Raw genomic sequence first — 23,119 nt, 5'->3', positions numbered from 1 at the left:
AAGGCATTTAGCTTGAAAAGTAAGGGCAGAAGTTGATAATCATTTCACTTGTTCCAAATATTTAACAATTCTCCTCCCAACTCCCCCATCAATATATTATCTTGCCCTTGTCTAGCAACTCCTGAAAACAGCTAAGGTTGACAAGACCACTTGAAGACTTCATGCCCGACGTCTAACCTGCTTAAGTGCAACTAAACATACATTTCTTGCAATTGTATCTCTTTTATATGCCTCTTGATTCCTATAGTCAGGGCTTTTTTTCTGGGAAAAGAGGTGGTGGAACTCAGTGGGTTGCCCTCAGAGAAAATGGTCACATGGCAGGTGCCCCCGCCCCCTGATCTCCAGACAGAGGGGAGTTTAGAGCGGCGCGGAGGGCAATCTAACCCCCCCTCTGTCTGGAGATCAGGGGGTGGGGGCACTGGCCATGTGACCATTTTCAGAGGTTCCGGAACTCCGTTCCACCGCGTTCCTGCTGAAAAAAAGCCCTGCCTATAGTAATGTCTGGAGGAGATAATTTGTAGATATAGGTGAGGTTATAGAACTCCCTGTTTTGGGGACAAGACTCTCTGTGGTATTGGGATGATGGAGATTTTCAAAGGTCCTGCCAGAATTACTGTTCCAGTCTTTTGTCAAGCTTCCTGCTTTATTTTCCTTCACATTTCTATTCCCTTTTCTGCTGCCATACTTTCTTATTGCTTCACTCTCCTTGTTACACGTTGGCTGATCTCGTCTAACGTCTTAGTGGATTTGTGTTGGGAGGGGAATAAGATGGGTTCTGGCTGCCAAGGGCATAGCTGCCCTGATATCAGAAAGGGCATGGCTGCGCTTAGTCCATTTAGCAGGGGATACAAGGAGGGGGAGGGCTACTGGAGATTTGATTAAGAACTATTTTGAATCATTCCAAGAACATTTTGACCCAAGCCAGTATGTCATAGGCTTTCACATGTAGGTGCAAGTTGGTGGTGTGATGTTAAATCCTTTCTCCAGAAGGGAACAGATGGAACTTCCTGCTTGAAAGATAGGGTGATGGGTAGGGATAATTTATTTATTTAAAACATTTCTGTGCCTAAATAAAGTCCCCAAGGTGGCAAACATCAAAACACTGAAACGTTTCAACATTAAAACAGGATTTGGTGGTGAAGGAGATTGCCATCAAGTCATAACTGAGTTCTGGCGATCCCTGGTGGAGTTTTCATGGCAAGAGATTAACAAAGGTGGTTTGTCATTCCCTGCCTCTGCAACCCTGGTCTTCATTGGAGGTCTCTCATCCAATGACTAATTACAGCCAACCCTGCTCAGCATCCAAGATCTGACAAGACCGGGCTTGCCTGGGCTATCCAGGCCAGGACAAACAGCTTTTAAAATAAAGTTTATGTAAAATAATTGAATAAAAACATATAAGCATGCATAACACAATAAGGGAGGAGGGCTTTGTGCTTCCTCTGTGTCTTCTCCTTTGCTTAATTTACAAAGTTTTTGATTCAATCAGTAGCCTCTTGTAAGAAGCTATGAAATGGTACATGCAGAGCTGGCGCCTAGCAGTTGAGGTCAACTACTTTGAGTGGGAAGAACATTGAGACAAAGGGTCATAAGAGGTGAGGGGCTGAAAAATTCAGGATTAGCTTCTGCTAATGTTTTTAAAATGCTGAGATCAGCTGTATGGGGACTCAGTTCAGGTGGAAGTTACAGGGGGTTTAACCCTCCCCATCCCAATTTGGCTTTGCCAGTTGAAACCTCTGCTTGCTCCTTACTGTAATTAGGCCTGAAAGAAGAAAAGATGGGTTGTCATGAGAGAGTTTTCATTGATGAAACTGCTTATAGGTTTAATCTCCCTCCCCCTCCCAGCCATATGGTCCCAGTTTGAACTGAGCCTCTCCCACCTTTCCCTATGAGGGTGATCTTGGCATTTTTAAAAAGCCTAGGAAGATCCAGTCACAAATCTCTCAGCTTCTAGTATATTTTGATCCGCAACGTAAATTCAGGGAAGGGGAAAGTATATCTCAGTTGTTGGGAGTCCTCTTCATCTTGTGGGCATAAGTTAGGACTCAGAAGTTCAGTTCTGCTAGCAGCAGCCCCGGCAAATGTGTAAGCCCAGCAGAAAGCTCTCTTTTGGCATATCCAAGAAGCAAAACCAGCTGTTAGCTTAGCTGCTGGGTAAGGCAACTGGTTCTTTTTCACTTTGTGTTGACCTTGACACTGGAAACAGCTAGTTGGAGCCTACATGTCAAAAGAGATTATGTTGCTGATGGGGATATGTACGGAGAAGTGGGGGAGAGTGTTTGCAAGAGAAGGTTTTGAATATGCAAAAAGTATTAGCTGACCTTGCAAGTGGAGAAGAGGGAGACAAAGCAAAGTCAGTGTTTTATCTGAAAAGCTTTCCAAAAATGCACCCTTTTAAAAAAAGCCAACCACCCAGCAAAGGAAATGGACACAAATGCAGTGGGTTTCAGCAGCACTGACTTGTAGTGGATTACTGTTGTCCTTAAGTTTCATCTCCATTTCCACAGCCAACAGGATAACCCCAGTAATACTAACATTTTAAAAGTAGTGCATTAGAAGGGTGTTTGTATGAAACGATAGTAGCATTAGCCCCTTGTTGCATCTTAGACTACCTAGCAAGTTCATGGCAGAGGCAACAGTTTGACTGAGTGTGGTACATGGGTGTGTGTGCCACGGTTCAGTGTGGTAGGGAATCTGTTGAAGTCCATGGCCCATTGCAAGGCCCAATGCTGAACAGAGCCACTTGGCACACCTGCTTCCACCAGGTATGCAGAATGACCCCGGAAGGCCCTGTGATGTTGCTTGGGCTTCTGGAATGCTCTTCTATTTTATGCTAGGACATTTGAAATAGGGGTGAGAAGTAGGGTGTAACTCTCATGTTTCTTTTTGCTTTGCCAGTGCTTGCCTCACCATGTCTCCTTCAGGTGTGTGTCTGCATGTGTGCCCCAAAGGAGGGCATGCTTAGTGGTAGAGCTCCTGAGAGCATTTGGTGTAGGGTCCCCCCAAACTTGGATCCAGGCCTGACATAGGACTTCCTGGCTCATAGGCCAGCTTCAAAGGTTGTACACTCCATAGAGAGCATTCTCTGAACCATTTCATTTGTGTTTGCATCCTTTACAAACTTGCCCTCCTTCTGCAGAAATGGCTAGAGAGCCTTTGGTAGCAGAACATTTCCAAGTGGTGCTTTCCCCAACCTCTGAAGTGTGTTTCCTCCTCTTGCCTTGCTCTGCAACTGTGGACTCTGATCTTTAATAGCTTTCAATACCATTGCAAGATCTTTTCAGCTGAGCTAGTGTGCATGCTTATGTGTTAAGCTGCTAAACTGGAGTCCGTTGCACTCTCATACAAGTTAGTAGGATGTATTTGCATTCCCTCTACTCAACTATTGTCAAATGTATGAACAAATACCAAGCATTGATCCCTGTAGCTCAGTATTATCTACTTAGACATGGAGTGGCTCTCCGACATCTTAGGTCTTCCTAGATTGTTCCCAAAAATTCTTATAGCTGGAGGTGCTGGAGATTGAACCTGAGACCTTCTGTATGCAAAGCAGGTGCTCTGCCACCGAGACATGGCCTCTCTGTTACATACTCTGAATCTTCAGGGTGGCATGAGCTGTAAATTCAAATATGCAAAAAGGACAATGTTAGCATTCCTCTAGCCTCTGGAGGAAAAAAACCCAACTTCCTTTCTGCTAATAAAAATTCATAGGGCAGAGTTTGAGCAGACAGTTTATGTCTGAATGTCAAAATTATTAACAGAGGAAAACAATTCTGTCGGGGTGATTTAAAAATACTAATCATAAATACAGTAGGAACGTTCAATATTAACCTTGCTTTGAAAGCATGCTGAGCACATTTACCTCCTTTTTTTTTTTGCTTCTTGTGATTAAAAAAGCCTGCTTGTGTTCTCCCCTTCCCCCCCCCCCCGCCCCCCATCCTAACAATTTACTCCTGGGCTTTGGAATTTATATTGGGTAATAGTTACTTGAAGGCTGTGTGTGTTCTACAATTGCTGTTCTGGCTCCTTGCAGTATTTATTAAAGAGCTGATTTGGCACAGTTTGTTCCTTGGCTTCCGAGCCTAAATCTCATTTGTTTTTCAGCAGTACATATTCAGGGCAGTCTCAGCATCGATGCTGCAGACACCACTCATGTCTGTAAGGGACTGTGCTTGAGATTATTTTGCCCTGATTCGTTGTTCTTAATGTCCTTAAAATGCCTCGGTGTTCTTGCAGACCAGGCAGCAAAAAAGTTTTTTTTTTAATCCTCTTAATGCATAGTTAAGGATAAAGTGGGACTTCAGGGCTGTCATCACAATCATTAATATGAAGTGGTTAGGTAAGTTCATATGGAAGTAGGTGGTCCTTAAGGTATGCTGGATCCAAGTTCCATCTATTCCCATGGCTAATCCTGTCTATTTATTTATTAAAAACATTTATATGCTACTTTTCTGCATGATTCAAGGTGACTTACAGTAATGGTTTTTTAAAAATTCCAAGTACAACCAAATTAAATGACAAACCCTAAGTCTCTCCCTCCCTTAAAAGATACCTGCCATTCACATCCCCTCAAAAGCTCTGGCAAACAAATAAGCCTTGAAAGGCCTCCTGAGGATCTCCAAGGAGGAGGCTTCCCTTACCTCCTCGGGGAATCTATGCCACAGAGCAGGAGCCATGATGGAAAAGTTCTGGGCTCTGGTCAATGCCAGACAGACCATCTTGCATGGTAGGACAGCCAACAAAAGGCAGCCTGAAGAACATAGATGGCACACAGGGACATATGGAAGGAGACAGTCCTTCAGATCTGTGGATCCCAGCTACCCAAAGGAATTTAAAGGTCATAACCAGCATCTTGAGTTGAATTTGGAAACAATCGGGCAGCCAATGTACCTGTTTTAAAAATGGGCAACATGTATTCCCAATAGCTAGTCCCTAACAGTAGTTGAGCTGCTACATGCTGGACCAGTTTTAGTTTCTGTGTAGTCTTCAGGAACAGCCCCATGTAGAGCATGTTGCAGTAATCTAATCACAAGGTTACAGAAGCATGGATCTGCATGGCCAGATTAACTGAGTCAAGTTAATGAGAAAAGAACACCTGATAAAAGGTGCTCTTCGTGGCCACTATGCCAGCCTGCTTTTCAAAGAGTAATGCAGGGTCCATTTTATTTGTTTATTAACTTCATGTATGCCTCACCTTTCTCCTCTCTTCCATTTTATCCTCACAACAACTCGGTGAGGTAGATTAGGCTGAAAGAGCATGACTTGCCCAAGGTCCCCCAGCAGGTTTCTATGGAAGAGCAGGGATTCGAACCTGGGCCTGATGTAGGGTTGCCAGGTCCTCTGACTCCCCTGGCACTTACCTTGCTTTGTTCTTGGGTTCGCACGTGAGCTCCCGGCTTGAGCGAGGATGTCACTTCTGGGAAGTGACATCATTGTACGGGTCAAGGAGCAGCCTGGGAGAGCTCCCGTGTTGACCACGGTGCTGAACCAGGCCTGCTGAGGGCATGGGAGCACATCACACCATCCGGGGGGTACCCCGGGAAGCATACCCCCCTGACGGCCAAGTAAGTGAGTGCATCCATCTCAAGTCTTGTATGGGATCAAGGAAATTCATGGGAAGGAGACAATAGTAAGTCCTTGGTGGGGGAATGGCACCCCTAGTCTGACACGCTAACCACCACATCACTCTGGATTCCCGTGATGAGCATCCCCAGACTCTTAATCTGCTCTGAGAAATGCAACTTCACTTCCTCTAGGAAAAGTGGATTCCATCCCTCTAGCCTTTCCAGCCAGCATTATTTTGTCTGTCTTCAGCTTGTTCTGCCTTGGCCACCTGGTCATATCCTCAAAGCACAGGTTCAGAACCAAGACTGACACATCTGGAGACATATTGATGGTATGATCTCATTGAATGCTGTGTATGTGTGGGTATGTGTTTTATGCCCTTAATACCAACTCATATTCAAGCTGGTGAATAAGAATGGAGTGGCCAATGGTGTCAAAGGCCGCTGAAAGATCTAACAGTATTAGCAGAGAAGATCATCCCCTGTCCAACTTTAAGAGAAAATTGTCCGCCAGTGCAACAAAAGCTGTCTCAATTCCAGACTGGGGCCTAAAACCAGATTTAAATGAGCAAAGGGCAGGTGTGTCATCTAGGAAACCCTGCAACAGTGCTATCACTGCATGCTCTAGTACCTGCCTTAGAAAAGGCAAATTGGATACTGGCAAATTGGAACTGGGTCTATCTCCCCCCCCCCCCGCCATCATTGAATCAGGAGGTGTTTCACAAAACCCCAGGAGGGAATCACCTTTGTGTCTGCAAAGAGCACCATTCAGAAACAGCTGCCTACATCATGAAATGATGCTTCCTTTTGAACCTCTTAACATTATGTTATAATGTTGATTCTTTTTATGTCATTGTTTTAAATAGAGTACTTTTTGGATTATTCTTTTACTGGATTGATGTTTTATATTGTTCTTTGTTGCCTATTGTGAAGGTGACCTTAAGGTTCTTTTAATAGAACGGCGGGAAACGATAGACTTTGCAGCTAAACTGCCGTTAGCTCAATTCCTGATGTGAGCTAGGAGCACTTTTCCATTCAAAGAGCTATGGTTTTCATTCCCTCTTAAATGGCTGGGTTTAATTTTACAGTGAAAATATCCACATTGTCTGCCAGGATAATGCTCATTCTACCCCAAGAGAAGCCAAACTCTTCTTCTATTTAAATAAAGTTATGTAAATCTTAAATGGCATATAGTTGTTTAGTTTGTATCGTTTGCTGATAGATTTGACGAACAGGAGCTAATCAGAGCATTGAAGCCTTGCCCCAAACCTCAGTTCTCCTCTGACTTCTGAGATCATCAGCTACTGCCTTCGTATTTTAAAGCTGATAATTACAGCCATAAGGACTACAAAGAAGCCTGCTTCTTAGAATTCTGCTTCTAATTAAAGCATGTCTATGCTCTGTCCATAGCTTGACTGCACTATAGCTCTCCCTCCCCCCCTTTCAGAAATACAGCATGGCCTCCTACTGGTAGCCTTGAGCTCATTTTTCGGAAAGGTCCCCTATCTGGAGACTTACTATTGTCTCCTTCCCATGAATTTCCTTGATCTCATACACGACTTGAGATGGATGCATTTTTATGACATTTTACCATACTGACAATGTGGGCTTTTGTCGTTTGCATTATGCCCTGTCCATGGGCACTCTGGCGGGGATTCGTTATTGTATTTTATTTCTATGTACATTCTACTGCTTGTTCGGCTATGTTGACATTTAATATTGATTATGACAAACCTTTGTTTTTCTGTAGCAGAAGAGATTTCTGTATGAACTCCAAAATTTTTCTCTCTGTTTTATTTTAAATGGTGGAGTATTTAGAACAACAGGTTTTTGGGGCTCTTTTTCTGTTTTGGAGCAAGCCAGCATTTAGTCACTTCTTGCCTTCTGTGAGAGCTTGAAGCCTTTTGAAATCAGTTGATTGTTTTATGAATAAGCCCTGAGATCCATTATAAATATGTCAGTGTTTATCAGTGACATTTTAATTTAATTGAGCACAATTTTGTCTTGGCCTTTTAATTAATATATTGTGATTTCAATAATTTCTGATCAGCAGTTAGTTGCTATTGACTTCCCACCCAACAGGGTCTTCATTTTGAGTGTATAAAATCACTTTAACACAGTTTTGATTATCTGATTTCTAACTAGGAAGAATCATGCATGATTTTCCTTTCCTTTACAGATTGGTACAGAGGATATACTCTTCGAAATAAGGCGAAAAAGGTACAGCATTGCATTTTTTTAAAAAAATAGTGTCGTTTATTTTAAATCTCATCTCTCTGGGCTAACAGTTGTCTTGAGATTTTCAGCAGTATGTTCTGGCTTGTCTTCCTCATCTTTATTGCACTGTAATCCTCTCCACTCTTTCCAAAATGTTAGTGTACTTTGTCATGCATTAGAAAAATATTTATTTCCTGTACTGTATGGATACTTCAGTTTTGTGATTGTACTAAAGAAGCATAACTTGAATAGGTGAAGAAGTGAGTACAGTGACCACCTCAGGAACCAGGTGATTATAATTGCAGTGTAACTTCTTTTGTTTAAAAATCAAGCTTGTAGCTCCTGTGACTGCAAATTAGAAAGCCAGCCAAAAGGAAATAAAGCAAGATTTGCATTCGTTAGTGAGTAGACTCTCTGAGTCTCTCTACACAAGACATCTTACATGGAACACTCAAGTGACTTACTTTCTGTGTGGTCAAGTGTACTCTGTCTCCCTAGCAGTGCATGTGGATCCACAATGGGAGAACAAGTGTAAGATGTTTCATTTGAATGTCCCCGTGTAAGACGTCTTGTTGTGTACAGAGACTCTGTCTCCTGCATAGTTTGGCAGACTGCTTCCAGATATGCAAAATTTATTGTATTATTTATTTTGCATAATTTATTCTATACATGACATAAAAATAAATAAATAAATAAATAAATATAACAGAATATAGGACAGAAAAAGTCTAAAATATTTGGATTAAGCAGTGAAATACCTTGTTGCTAAATTATGAACTAGCTATAGATAAGCTGTGAATGTATTACAGCCTGGTTCTGAAAGATGTTTGCTTAAAGAAAAGAGTCAGAGAGGCAAGAATTCTCCACTGGGTGTGGTTGCTTTACAAAGCATTCATTATTTTGTTCCTTGATGAAATGATGTTATCTTATTAAGTTGGAGCTGATGCAGTAAGAATAGTTTCTTGTATTCCACTATTTTAGCAAGACTTTTAGACAGTGGCATTTATTGGATTGTACTAAACAAGCATGACTCTGCACAGCAGATACAATAGAATTATGGCTGTGTATCTGTTGCTAAAATGTAACTGAAGATGCAATCAATTACCTTTTAGGTAATTGTCAGGTGAGATTTCCTGTCAAGTCTTATTTGTCTCTCAGACTTTGGACACCTGGTAAAAATTGCAGCTTGCTTTATTAAACAGACACATAACTTATAAAATAGTTGCTTGCTGGTGGCAGTAAAAAACAGAAGCATGTGTGTACCATGCATTACCTTGTCATGGTGACTACCTCTTAGGAGCTGACAACTTTGTGAAGTGCTGCTTCCTTTCCTTGATTAAGGTTGTCTCCTTGAGAATTGCCTTTTGTACCTGAAATTTTAATTGTATGGTTCTTTGAAATTGACTTAGTATGTTACGATATGCAAAGATATTGGTTCACAATGACCTTTGAATGTAAGCAAATAAATAACTGAAGAATTAAATCTGCAATGCAAGCAGATGGATTCAAGGTTGCGTGGATCAGACTTCAGGTTTGTGTAGTTTAGAATCAGGGTATTTTTTAGAACTCTGACTAAGCACAACTTTAGTTATTTCCTTTGCTCTAGTGGTTTGTTTGTGTTGAAAAACTTTTAAATTGATTTTTAGCCATGGCCAAGAAAATAGTGTCTCCAGTGACATATTTGCCTCAAATTGGGGAGTGGTATGTGGAGAGTAGCTAGTTTACTTTAAATGCTATTTTTTGAGTTGGAACTACCAAAAGATGTTCTAAAGATAGAACAAACTGTTAGAATAGACACAGGGCTGCTGCTGAAAATGGCAGTGCTGAATCAATTTCTACATCTTCTTCTGCAACATTTGAGATAAATTGGGCCCCGTTATGCCATCACACTGTGCATTTTTCTTCACCACATCACTGACTGCTACTGGCAGGGTGTGTGTGCATAGTAAATTGGTATAACTACAGTGGGGTAAGTTGTACTGTGTTTTGCACAGGAGTGGGGTGAAATCAAGACACACTGTAATTTCCGTGTTTCCTGGAGTCAGTCTTTATTCTTATGGTTTCCATTTCAGTTCATTCTACCTCCCAAAGCCTAGATTAAAAAAAATTGCTGTTGGCAAGTGTGTAGTCTACTTTCATGTACACAATTAGTTGCAAAGTCCATCAATGCAAACCTCCCTATAATTTATAAGAGATCCCCCCCCCAAAAGAACAAAATGAGCCTCCCCTTTCCTCCAAGCATCCTTCTGTTACTAGATTTTATTTTCAGTGACATGTACCTAAATCCTACCTGGGCTGGAAAGGGTTCCCTGGATTTCAATGACCAATGGGCCATAGTCTCCTAAGATTTACTAACTTAGAGTGTGGCCCATTGTGTCAAAGTGAGATAATCAATGTGTTTGGCTGCTTGGGAGCACTTAATCTATTGATGTTCTGAGCAAAACTCCCACTTGGACTCCATAGATCTATGAAACTGATTGCAAACCAACTAAATAATTGGTTAGCAGCTAGAGTCCCAGTAGGATTAATCCTTCTACGCTCCTTAGATCTTCAGTTCACAAATCAGTCGTCTTACGGGAAAGGGCTTTCAGCAGGGAATGATATTTGAATGCTGTCAACATCTGAGGGTCTAATGGGCAGCCAGCAATTAGTTTAACCACATCAGATGCTTAACAGACTTGGATTTTAAACGATATCTAACCATATGTGGCCAGAGTTTTTGAGATTGCTTGGGGGGGGGGAAATCACACCTTTCCTTCAAAATATAACCTTTTTCTCAGAGTTATGTGATAAATGCTCTTATATGCCTAATTGAACCAAGGCCCTTGGTTCAGTAGAGATCCGTCTCTCTATCTTCTCAGTTGGAGGATAGGGGCCTGGAACTTAGCCTTGTGTGTGCGTGCGCGCCAGTGCGTGCGCGCTCTGGTGGTGGCATGATGATGTCACTTCTGTAAGTGACATGGGAGCGCTGGCCGTGGGAGCTCTCCCACGTTTCGATTTGGCTGGTTTGGGGCCAAATTGGAGTGCAGGGATGCTCCTGCGGCTCGTGCGAGGGGTGGGAGTGTGTGCACAGCGCACACTCCTGAGATGCATGCCAGTGGTGGGCATGCTCCGGGAGTTTGCACCCTCCTGCTGATTGCTCAGCGATTGGCAGATAAGGAGGAAATCCCCGGGAGTTTGCCCACCACCGGCAGGCACCTGGTAACCGTAAGTACCAACCATGGATGTTTGACTCATCTGCTTCCATCAAGAACTGGAGATTGTTTGTGCAGACAGGACCTCACATGCATAGAGGCTGTGATCCCAAGTCTCCCCGCCCCTCCTCCAGCTATTCCAGTATACTCTTTTCTCATTATGACAATCTGAAGGAGGCTTGTGAATTCATTTTATTTCATGTTCTCAGTGGCTGGACTTCTGCTGTCTGTGGTGTGATGGTGCCTGCATGTGCCCTACGATGACTTGAGAACTATCTGTCCTTTGTTTTGCTTCCAGGGTATTTTCCCATCTACATACATTCATCTAAAAGAAGCAACTGTTCAAGATGGCGGGTAGGTTGGCAGGACTTTAAAAAAAAAATTGTGATGAGAACTAGAGACATAATTCCCTAAAACAAGAACTGAGCTTCACATTTTGATGATATTGGCAAGCTTTGATGATAGAAGCCATGATTAGTGGATGGGGCCATTGCATTGTCGCAGCTGTGTAACAGGTTTTTTTTGTTTTTATTGGCTTGGATCCCAATGAAAATGTCCCCTGATAGAAAGATTTCCTTGTGTGGAGTAGGACTTTCTCACCTGTCCTTTCCTGCTGCAACCCAAAATTCCACCCCTCTGTGGAACAGGGTGGGGGAACAATATAAAGGGGGAGTTGGAGGTCTGCTTTGCAGTAGGAATCACCTGCCTTCCTTCTGCCCATGGAAATCCTTGGTGGGATCCAACCCACTGCCTGCCTTCTTTGGATTATGCAGCAAGAATGAGCTGCTTCCCCTGTTCACCTCATTTTCTCACACCAAATAGCAGTGAGAATTAGGCCCAGCTGAGAGGGAGATAAAATGAATAGGTAGCAAAGAGGAGGTGGATACACTCCTGAGAGTCTTCCCTTCTTGTTCAAGTGCCCCTCCTCCCCAAACCTGGAGCTGGCATTGCAGAGTAATATGTAGTTCCCATGCCAGAGCTCATTGGATAGTTTCCTTATCCTGATGCAAGCTTACCCATACAGAATCCTGAAAGATTTGATGGTCAAAGTTAAATTTATGGTAATCTTTTAGTTTTTTTTAAAAAAAAAGGCTGGTATGTAGATTTTATTGATTAATGGAATGTAGTTTTGTTCTAGTTTTAATTATGCTTGCTGGTTTCAAATATTTTATGAGATTGTGTGATGCAGCTCTGAACAATGTGCTGTCCCTTTCCATGCCTCCTTCAGTTCCAACAAACTATGTTGCCAATCAGAAGTCTTTTTCCAATAAGGCAGGAGGGGGCAAGGGTGGGGGGGGGAGTATGTGCAGACAATGAGCAGAACCACAAGTGACAAAAGGCACAGATTGGACACTTGTCTGCTTCCCTCAAGTTTTGATGGGAAATGTAGGCAACTTGGCGGAATGTTGGACAAGTGACAGTTGAAAAGTCCATTGGACAGCAGTCAGAGAGCGAAGCTGCAAGACCAGGATGCCTACATTTCCCATCAAAACTTGAGGGAAGCAGACAAGTGTCCAATCTGTGCCTTTTGTCACTTGTGGTTCTGCTCAATGTCAGAGAAGTCCAACACCGAGGTGGAGGTGAGCTTTTTTTCTGGGAAAAGAGGTGGTGGAACTCAAGACTGCAGAATGACGTTACTTTGGGTCAGCTGGAACGGGAGGGGGGGAGTGTTTTAAAGTTTAAATTGCCCTCGGTGAAAATGGTCATATGGTCGGTGGCCCTGCCCCCTGATCTCCAGACAGAGGGGAGTTTAGATTGCCCTCTGTGCCACTGCGGCACAGAGGGCAATCTAAACTCCCCTCTGTCTGGAGATCAGGGGCCAGGGCCACTGGCCATGTGACCAGTTTTTAAGAGGTGCTGGAACTCTGTTCCACCACGTTCCCGCTGAAAAAAAGCCCTGAGAAAGACCATTTTGTAGAGCTAGGTAAGTAGGATTTTTTATAAAGTGAGTCAGAAAGGAAAGGGAGACAACTGTGACTAGATTAGTAAAGGTTAGATTTATTGGGTACTTCCAGCTCATGTTTCTTAAAATAAAGTCTGTTCTTCTTCATTTTATTTTACAAACACCATGTCCTCAGCATCTCGTGTCCTCAACAGTTCTGCTAAAGCCAAAGATGAATGGTTTTAGGGAAAATGCTCAAGCTAATTGGCCTTAGTTACCAAATGGAAATTCAACTGAGACTCTTTTCACACTCTCCTATATATCTCCCTGTTCAATCACAGCCTCTCAGCCAATCAGAACACTTCAGTCACAGCCCTCGCTCATTGGTTCTTCCTCTCTCTCATTCATCACTCAGAGCCATTCCATTTCACAAATACAGTTCTTCCCCTTAGCTAACATTCTTACCTTTCAAACAATCTGTCAAGAACTATGTACACTATTATAACTTTTATGACATCTAGCAATCTTTTGTGCATTATGTCACAGATTGTAGAGCTGTTTTCCCCCCTTCTACTGAGGCCTAGATTGGGTTTTAGCTGTTAATTATCACTAGTTTTTATCTTTTGAATGATCTTTGTATACTTTTATTTTTATCATATTTGATGTCTTGGGTTAAATATCTGGAGGCACCTGCATTGACTGAGGACTGCAGCAGATAACTGCTTAAAATAAATAACCTTTTTACCTTGTGTTTTCCCTATCCTTTTCTAGACAAAATGAGACAGTAATTCCTAGCGAGCTGCCCTTAGTCCAGGAACTGACTTCCACTCTGCGGGAATGGGCAGTTATCTGGCACCGGCTGTATGTGGTGAGCAGTGACTTTTTCTGTTGTTTTGCCCTTTGGTAATAGAGGAGTGATATCCTACTGGGAATATTTAGAGAAATGCACATGGCAAGGGTTAAGACAAGCTTACAAGCAGTCGGCACCGCTGGAGCTAGCTGTTCAGTTTTTTTGAACAATGAATTACAGGAATGAACCTGGTTGGCTTTTTTCTGACTTAGGTGAGGAAGAGACTTATGATAGAAAGATTCTCCAAGCCAAGCATGAAATGGCCCTCCCAGTTACCTAGTGCTACCTGTTTACCTTTTAAAGTATGAGGTGAGGAGGCGGAGCTTTTTAAGAAGGGTCATGCAGAGACTTCTGTAATGGCCTGTGTGCAATGACTGCCTTGTTGTGACCTTGAAATGTAGCCTTGGCTGCCAGGCTACATTTGCCTAACAAGGAGGGGTTTCTGCGCCAGTGGTACTGCTTCCAAGATGCAGCCGACTGTAGCATGGGAAAGTAGTCCAGTGGAATCAGTGTCCTCCAGTGTGTCTCAAGCATGGCGTGTGAGTCTTGGCTTGCAACCCTGGGGAGGGGAATTCAGTGCTGTTTAATGCTGGGGATGTCAAAGTAAGATCTGGTAGACCAGGGTTCAAACCCCATCCAAACATAAGTTCATTAACATTAGGCCAGTCACTCTGCATCAGCTTTAACTACCTCACAGGGTTGATGTGAAAATAAACAAAGGGAAGGGAAAACCTGCCCTGAGCTCATTTGTGGGGCGGGTGGGATATAAATTGAATAAAAACATAAGCATGTGTTGCTATGAGCTGCTTGGTGAAAAGGCAGGATACGCATGAGAGAAACGTGAGGGTTAGTTCTCCCTGAGAGGGTATATATTTCTTGACTGTACCACTTCACTTTGCTGTTGGTGAGCTGACAGGGTATTCCTCTTAACCTCACCCCCATCCATCCACTTCAGAAACTAGTATGCCAGAGAAAAGGTTTCTAGCCTAGCTTTTCCTCACTGTGTGGGTTTTCTGAGAGAATATTATTTTATATGGAGGAATTTAGTCATGGGAGCCTTCATCTGTAGCACAAAGTGGCCCAAAGCACACAGCTTTGCCACCTGAGCTAGAACTATGAAAGCCACCACCACCACCCTGCCCCCGAACAGGAATGTGCTCCTCTTGGGCTTAAATACCATCATTCAACATACTGATAGCATGCAGTTGGTATATCGAAGTTGTAATACCAGTGGATAGAGATTTGGAGACAGCTCGGGTTGTCTGCCTAGGCCCACTTGAGATGCATGCTGCTTGTAGGGGAATGGGATGCCGAGGAGACTTTTCTTTCCAGTTGACAACAATTCGTACCTCCTGAGGAAGGCCCCATTCATATTTGAGGACCTCCCAGGATCAGATAGACATGACAAAGATCACATGTTGGTCAGTGGAGATTTGAGCCTTAACAACCATATGATTGAAGTTACTGTGGGAAAGGTTGAGGGGAATTCATGCAAAGGTTGGGGAGAATTTATTCAAGGGGAGGGGGAGGGAATCCAAGCAATGGATGGATTTCTTGGTGAACCATCCAAAATTGCTTGTAGTCTCCATTGGCCAGTCTTCACTGGACTTCATTGGCCAGTTTTCTGCCCACTGAAGACTTTTCCCAAAAGGAATGAATCCCATTTTTAGTTTGCTGTTTTTGCTACTGGGGTATTTCTCTCTTCTATAGCCAAAATATTTCCATAGTGTTTCAGACAAAGCTTTCTAGTGTTCTACAAACAATCTGTTCCTGGCAATGTTCTGTTCAACAGAGTGGCTTTCTCAGTAGGGATTATTTGAAAAGCAAGGATTATCCACCTTAGAGACAGGCCTGTATCTTTGTTTCCTCTCTGCGAGGGCCACACTGCCTCAAGGCTGGTTGATAAGTCGCCAGTGTAAACTCCATGAAGCCACAAATGAACATCACAATAAGCCGATATGCTTGTCAGCTGGAATCTAAAAAGTGTTTGTGCTCTCCTGGGTCAGCTTTCTTTTATTGCTTCCATCTTGCTTGTAGCTGAAAGAAGAGGAACAAGGAAATAAGACAAGTGATGAGTCATGACCTTTTGGTGTATACTTTGCAACACTGGCATGCAGGGACTGGCAACTGGGGGCATGCAAAGCCTGCTGTTTGGCCACATTCAGGATTTTCTTTCCACTTGAGTTAAGAGAGAGCAGTGACAAGGATTGAGAATGGCAGGTGAAGTGTCTTCCCAGAAAGCTTGTTATTATTTATTTATGTTTATTGGGATATTTGTACCCCCACTTTTCTCCCCAATGGAGAGTTAAAGTGGCTTACACCATTCTCCCTTCCTCCATTTTATCCTCACAACAACAGCCCTCTGAGATAAGTTAGGCAACAATAGGATGACCGGTCCAAGATCACCCGGTGAGCTTCCATGGCACAGGGGGATTCCAACCTTGGTCTCCCAGACCCTAATCACACTTGCCAACCATTACAGCATGCTGTCTCTGTTTTACGGTGACTGAACTGAGAATGGGAAATGTTGCAGAATCTCTTTAATCCTTCCTCAGCCCAGCCAGCAAGAGGTTTGTGGGATAACTCCCTATCCATCATGGCTGCTGCAGCCTCCATTTGTGAATTTGGACCAGCAATGGCAGCAATGACCGCAACTACAGCAATACCCGCACTCGTCTTAAAAACAAATAAAGACTTGCAAAATTCCAGCAAAGATTAAATTTCCCTTCTAGCTCTTTTCCTCTTCCTTTTCCATTGGTTAAGAGATCCTGAGAGCTGTAGATCATGGGATTTACATGAGAACGTTCCAGATTTGTTGTCTTCTGTTCATGTCTTTATTTCCCCCCTTCCCCTGCCTCTGTTAGGAGAACAAGAAGAGTCTCTTCCGCCATGTGCAGCAGATGACCTATAGCCTAATTGAATGGAGGTCCCAGATCCTTTCGGGAACCCTCCCCAAAGATGAGCTGGCTGAACTCAAGAAGAAAGTCACAGCTAAAATAGACTATGGCAATAGGTAAGTTACAAACCGGGGAGGGGGGCTGTGAGGGGGAAAACAAATTGGAAATCCTATCTCAACCCCTCCCCAATCTCCCCCTCCATGGTTCTAAGTTTCCAGGAGCTTGAACATGCTGTCTAGTGCATTTTTATCTCACCCTATCTCCAAGGAGCTCAGGATATTATGCATGGTTCTCCTTTCTCTTTACAACAATCCTGTGAGGTAGGTGAGGCCAAAAGATAGTAACTGGCCTAAGAATACCTGGGGGGCTTCCATGGCACAGTGAAGATTTGACCCCGTGTCTCCCAGATCCTATTCAAACACTTTAACTGCAAGATCACACTGATTTCTCCTCCCTTCCTCTCCCCTCCCCCTTTAAGTAACTCCAGGTGCTCTCAAAATTCTGTCTCTTCTGGAGCACTTTGAGAGCAGAACTACAAGTGACAAAAGGCACAGGTTGGACACTTGTCAGCTTCCCTCAAGTTTTGATGGGAAATGTAGGCAGCTTGGCGGAATGTTGGACAAGTGACAGTTGAAAAGTCCATTGGACAGCAGTCAGAGAGCCAAGCTGCAAGACTAGGATGCCTACATTTCCCATCAAAACTTGAGGGAAGCTGACAAGTGTCCAACCTGTGCCTTTTGTCACTTATAGTTCCGCTCTGAGTCTTTATGAGACTGGGTTCCTAAGTTTTTCCTTCTTGATTAATTTACAAAGTGATATCTTTCAGCATCCTTGGGCAATCTCCTGGGGAATATAGAGGTTGCTACCTTGTCTGGGGGCGGGGGGCTGCTTATGCTACTTCTATCATGAACATAGGGGCCTGCTAGTTTTCTCTTAGGTACGGTGATTGTCTTGCCACCCTGTTTCAGCTCCATCTTCTGGCGCTGTAATCTGACCGTTCAAAATGGGTAATTCAAAAGGTGATTGATTATGTCCAGCTGTAAGGACCAGCTGAGTGTCAAATCAGGATCCTCCAAACTGGAGTGTTGCTATGCAGACTAAAACTGAGGAAGCACATGTGTTGCCAAGTAGGCCCCCTCCCCTGCTTTGAAGCCTGCTATGAACTGTGTTAAAGTTTCCTGCGTTGCTGTTTTACTGCTACACCAAAGACTGCTTTGCACGTGTGTGTTCTGGTACACGTGTCAGTTTCCTGCCTGCGTGTCAATTACCCTGCTGCTGTAATAGACTGTGTAGTTTACTGACTCCATGTTTGGATAACTGCACAAAGGACTCTCTTTCTGGGCAGCCCTGCCCTGGCCTGTATCTGGAATTCCCAGTGTGTGTTTGGACTTTGCTACAAGTGTGCCCCGTGCCTGCATTGCCATCTGCCACGGACCGTGCCTGTTCCCTGCTTTGGACTGTGTTTTAAAGTGTTGTTCCCGCTGCCTCCATGGAAGCCTGCCTCATATGGGCCCAAGCCGCTGCTAGCAGCCGGGCGCCTGCCGGGGAAACCTCCAGCGAGCCTGGCTAGGCGCTCCCTGGTCAGTTCCCGCCTGGAGCCTCCCACGGGCCGGTCCCCGAGCTTGCCCTCGCTACCGGGCAGCCTGCTATCCAGCCCCAGCTATGCCCAGCCGGCATCCATGTTCTCAGGCAGACAGAAGACCCTGGGAAGAGGACTGCTTTGAGAAGCCATTTCGGCGAAGCGGGCACACCACGTCCGCAGCGAGAGCCCCTCGCCCCGCTCTGCATATCTTAGGAGCCGCCCCGGAGAAGGAACTAAGTGCCGACCATCCCAAGCACTTAGAGAATGCATCTCAAAGAAACCTCCGCATTCCAAAGCTGATGACATCAGGACAAGCCCTGTCCGCTGGAACATCCTTTCAGCCCACTTGGATTTCCCCCTCCCTCTTTTGTCCCCTCTTCCTGAGGTGTCACTTATCGCAATCAGATTACCAAAGTGGCCCATCCAAGCCATTCAGTAGCCCATTAGACCCTTTGTTTTAATCTGTGAGAACCACCAAGTACAGCACCAGCCCCAGGGTACGTTTTGGGGTATTTAAGCTGGTCTCTCAGACCACTCGGTGCCTCGGCCATCCTATCCAGACTTCCTTGCTGTCCGTCTGTGGTTCCAGTGCTGGCATTGGACCACCCCCCTCGCTGCTGTGTCTCTGCTTCGCTCCAGGATAAGTGAGTATTCCCCCTATCATCGTTGGGAACCAGCTAATGCGAACGTCTCTGTATTTCATACTCTATGTTTCTTAGACCTTGTATGTTCTTTGTATGATTGTGCAAGCTAGGCTTACGCTACACTCAATACACGTGTTTGAACCTTACTCCTTGTCTGCCTCTTTTTCACTAGAGTGTCTGGGATCGGGACCTCCGTAAACATAGGTTATGATCCTCGCTTAATATTAATAGTTACAGACTGCTGCAGCTAATTCCCCATTATAATAAAGAGCAGTTCTGGTAACAGTTTACTGGTGGAGAATGCGGGCATAACCCAGTTCGTGTGAATCCACGTGAGTCGACACGCGTGTCTTCAGTGAACTGACTTAGAGGAAAATTTTCCAGACCTCTGTGTAAAGAGCGCAATTTAGCTCAGGGAATTAAAAGTGTGAATGTGTGTGGCTCCAGCGAGCATTTCTATCTTGTGGGTTGGCTTTTCCCCCATTTCCTCCTTCAGCCAGCTTTGGACTACTTGCCTTTTGTGGTGCACCGCGAGGCCCTCCAGCCGTTATAACCGGTGTACTGTGGGTGAGGACCTCTGAACTGGTGAAGTTCCTGGCCACCTTCCGGGCCGCCTAAACGCGTCTATGTGGGTGGGATCCCAGAAGTAGGCTCTATAGATTTATATATATCCTGAAGCAGCACATATAAAATTCTCTTCCGCCCTCCCCCGTCTCTCCTAAGTCCGTCCAAACCCCGTTCCTGCCAGCACTTAGGCTTCAATCCCCGCTCCGGAGGAAACGTGAAGGGATTGTTAGTCCGTTTGGTTGTTCAGTCAGTTTAGCTTTGGGAATCTGAAGCCAGGTTCCTGAAGCCCCGCGGCAGCCTGCCGCACCGTGCTTAAGAGTTTTAAGTTAGACTCTTGGGCGCCTTTCCGCTTGCGAGTTGTAAGTCAGACTCGTGGGCGCACCTCGCTTGGGAGTACAGTAAATTTACTCCTGGGCACTTTTGCTTGGGGACTTGCAGAGGCAGTCCTTGAGCACATTTAGTCTTTTGGTCGAGGCTTGGAGACAGTTTAACCGTTTGTCTCTGAGCACGAGGCCTGGGGACACTTTGAGTATAGTTCTTGGGCAGAGAGCTTGAGAGCATTGTTGGCTTCTGAGCAGAGGCTTGGAAGCACTTCAGTTCCTGAGTAGAGGCTTGGGAGCATTTCTGGTTGCCTAAGCAGAGGCTTAGGAGACCCCTTAGTTGCAGCTTCCGGGCAGAGGCTTGGGAACCCTTTTTGGTTTTCTGAGCGCATAGGCTTGGGAGACCCCTGAGCTTTGGTTTTCCGAGTATAGGCTTGGGAGACCCCTGAGCTTTAGCTTCTGAGCAGAGGCTTGGAAGCACTGAGCGTTTTTGGTTCTTGGGCTTAGAGAGCTTGAGAGCACCTTCTGAGCCAGTAAACTTTTCCTGGTCCCGTGGCTTGTAGGCAAGCTTGAAACGGGAATAGGAATTTTTTCCTTCTCCCCCGGTGGAGAAGAGCCGAGTGTAGGACCCTGAAATACCCTTTAACCCTAAAAGTAGAACCTTAAAACCCCCTGGTAAAAACCCTTGAGGACCTGAGGGAAGGATAAACCTCCCAAAAGGGACATAGAGAGGAAGAAGTTGTTAAAACCCTTGAGCAGCTTTAATCGCCCCACCCCTGGTGTCGCTGATCCACTCTTTAACCTCCCCCGAGGTCAGCCTTAAACGAAAGTAAAATGTACCGGGCAGCCCCCACCGTGCCCCGCCTGGAGAAGTGGCTAGTTAAGAAAGGAGATTGCCCTTGGGAAACCGGTTCCTTCAAGGGACCTGACCCGCTCCAAATAGTTAGAAGCGCCTTCCAAGATTTTTGTGAAAAAGAGAAACCTAGGTCCAGTAAGAAGGATAGGTATGGAGCCTGGGCACTTTTCACCGCCCTACAGGACAGTGTGTCCCTAATTAATAAGCTACAGATAGCTCAGGAAGAACAGGAACAGGAGATAGAAAAGCTAAGGAGAGAAAAGAAGGAACATGAGGAAAGAGCAGCCGAGTGGCGTTCAGAACGCGTTAACTTCATGCTGGAGAAGCAGGGACTAGCCGCTGCCCTCCAGGACGCCCAGCACAAGGCTGAAGTAGCCACCGCTCGTGCCGATATGGCTGAGCACGCAGTAATTGAAGGACAAGAGAAAATTGCAAAATTAACCCATGCTGCCCAGTTCATGGCAGAGCAGAAAGTCGCTAAGATAGCTGCAGCAGACCACTCCGCTTGTAAGAGGGAGCTAGAGGCCCTAAAGCAGCACCTGGGAATGCAGCAGGCCGTAATTTCCGCCGTGCATCCCGCAGCCCTCTTGGCCCTCCCCGAAGGTAGTACCGACAACTGGTCACCCCCTTCGCCCCAGCCTGCGGAAGCCCCACAGCCCCTCCACCCAATAGCCACCAAGGAAATTGTATCCATGGACGAGGATGGCAGGAAAACAGACCGGGTCGTTAAGGAAACCCGCAATTGGAGGCCCGATGAGCTCCAAGCCATAGCAGATCGCATGGGACCCCTAAACCGAGACACGGCCATCCAGTGGTTCACCCATGTGACCACCTCTCAGCCTTCCGCTAGTGGTTCTGATGTAGCCCAACTGGCTCGCCAATGCGCCGCCCCTGAGATAGTTTCGGCCCTCAATGCCTATATTTCTAACCGAAGGCTAGCCACACGCAGCCAGTATGGAGCAATTAAGGAGATCTGTGCATTCCTGTGGCCCACCAAAAGCTTGAAAGCCCTGTACATTGCGGAGTCCCAGAAACCTGGAGAGGACCCAGAGGCATATTTAGCTAGGAAACAGCTTCTTGCTGAGCTAGCAGACGAAGTAGATCTAGATGCAAGCGATGTACCCGACTTTGACGAATTAGAATTCAGGAGAGCAGTCTTAGATGGACTCAATAGTACCACCCGCCTAGCACTAGCAGGAGTGGAGCCCGGGAGCATTACATGGGGAGAGCTGGAATCCCGCATCAGGAGCATTGCTGGCCTGTTGCGAGAAACCGGCGCCATCCGCCATGTGAAGTCCCCGGCCCCCCATAGGAGAGAGAGTGAGCCCATCAACACAGTCACGTATGCCAACCATGGTCCCCACTCCCAATATCGCCCCCAAGGGCATAGCTCGTACTCGGAGCCTAGAGGTGGAATCTTGCGTGGGAGAAGCGGTAGCTTTACTCGGGGCCGCAGCCAGAGGGACTCCCGTCCAGGAGTGACCTTTGCGCCCACCCCCAGTCACTACCCTTCCTCCCCACAGGGACCCTCTGAGCCCTGGAGACCTGCGCTGCCCTCGGCACCCCTGCCCCCTCGGGCACCTCACCCCTACAACCACCAGGTCTACCCTCCCCCAAGTCAGGCTGACTCCTGGAGACCGCAGCCAAAGGACCATGAGGAGCCCTCTGAGCTAGGCGGCCCGCCGCCAGCCAGGGACTCACTCCGCTGGGAACTCTGGAAGCGGCTCAAGGATCATGGGGCAGACATGGAGCTCTTCCACCAGCAGCCCACTTCAGTTCTTCTCTCTGCCCTTCTAGACACCCTTGGGAAAGGCCCTCCCCAACATACACAGCCAGTGGCTACAGTAAGAGAAGAGCTGCCACCAGCTGGGAACCCCTTTTTCCAATAGGGATGCCCGGGGGTCACACATTATTCTCCCCACTTAACTGCCCGTGGGAGAAAACCAAAGGTTGAGGCTAGCCTTCGACCTCCGGGAACTAAAAATAGCTTGGAACTTAAAAGAGAGAAGGAAAGATTCCAAAGGGTGATTCGCACCCAGAACCCAGCACCAACTCTGCCAGACACCTCTGAAAGAAACCTGGCAGAGCTGCAAAATAAAATTCAGGAGCTCATAAGTGTAAATAGGGAACAGAATTTAAAAATAAATGATCTTAATAAAGAGAATGAGGAATTAAAAGAAAAATTCAATGCTTGCACAATAGAGAAAGAGCAGCTCCACAATAAATTCCTTAGCATGCAGACTTTGCTGGAGAACCAGAATAATGAAACTGCCACTTTAAAAACCCTGATGCAAAATCTCCTGGAATCCCAGAGACTCACTGAAGCCAGATTAAAGACTTTAGAGGAACAATCAGTGATTGAATCAGCACCCCGCCCCGCCAAAGGCAGTGAAACATGTAGCCAGTCACCTTTGCCTTCAATTTCTGCCTCAGCCCCCACGCCCAAGAAGCCAGAATTCACTTTAGCCTCTGAGCATGTGCAGAGTTTAAAAGTCATTCCCCAAGAAATTGTCTTGGCTCCCATAGACTGCCCCCAGCCAAGCTAT

General features: G+C 45.5%; 1 protein-coding gene across 2 annotated transcripts in view; it reads left to right on the top strand.

Moving 5' to 3' along the window:
* The window catches only part of DOCK5 (dedicator of cytokinesis 5), a 167,205-nt gene that overhangs the window by 43,763 nt on the left and 100,323 nt on the right, over window positions 1-23,119 (top strand). Inside the window, exons 3-6 of one of the 2 annotated variants that reach the window (XM_054997335.1) lie at window positions 7,744-7,784; window positions 11,274-11,329; window positions 13,629-13,725; window positions 16,572-16,720. In XM_054997335.1, the coding sequence (XP_054853310.1) occupies window positions 7,744-7,784; window positions 11,274-11,329; window positions 13,629-13,725; window positions 16,572-16,720 (343 nt within the window). The remainder of the gene's footprint in view (window positions 1-7,743; window positions 7,785-11,273; window positions 11,330-13,628; window positions 13,726-16,571; window positions 16,721-23,119) is intronic. The other variant, XM_054997336.1, reaches the window with a different exon arrangement.

Source organism: Eublepharis macularius, chromosome 14 (genome assembly GCF_028583425.1).
Source record: "Eublepharis macularius isolate TG4126 chromosome 14, MPM_Emac_v1.0, whole genome shotgun sequence".
Lineage (NCBI taxonomy): Eukaryota > Metazoa > Chordata > Lepidosauria > Squamata > Eublepharidae > Eublepharis > Eublepharis macularius.
The sequence above is the reverse complement of the archived record's forward strand: the minus strand, read 5'-3'. Positions and strand labels throughout refer to the sequence as shown.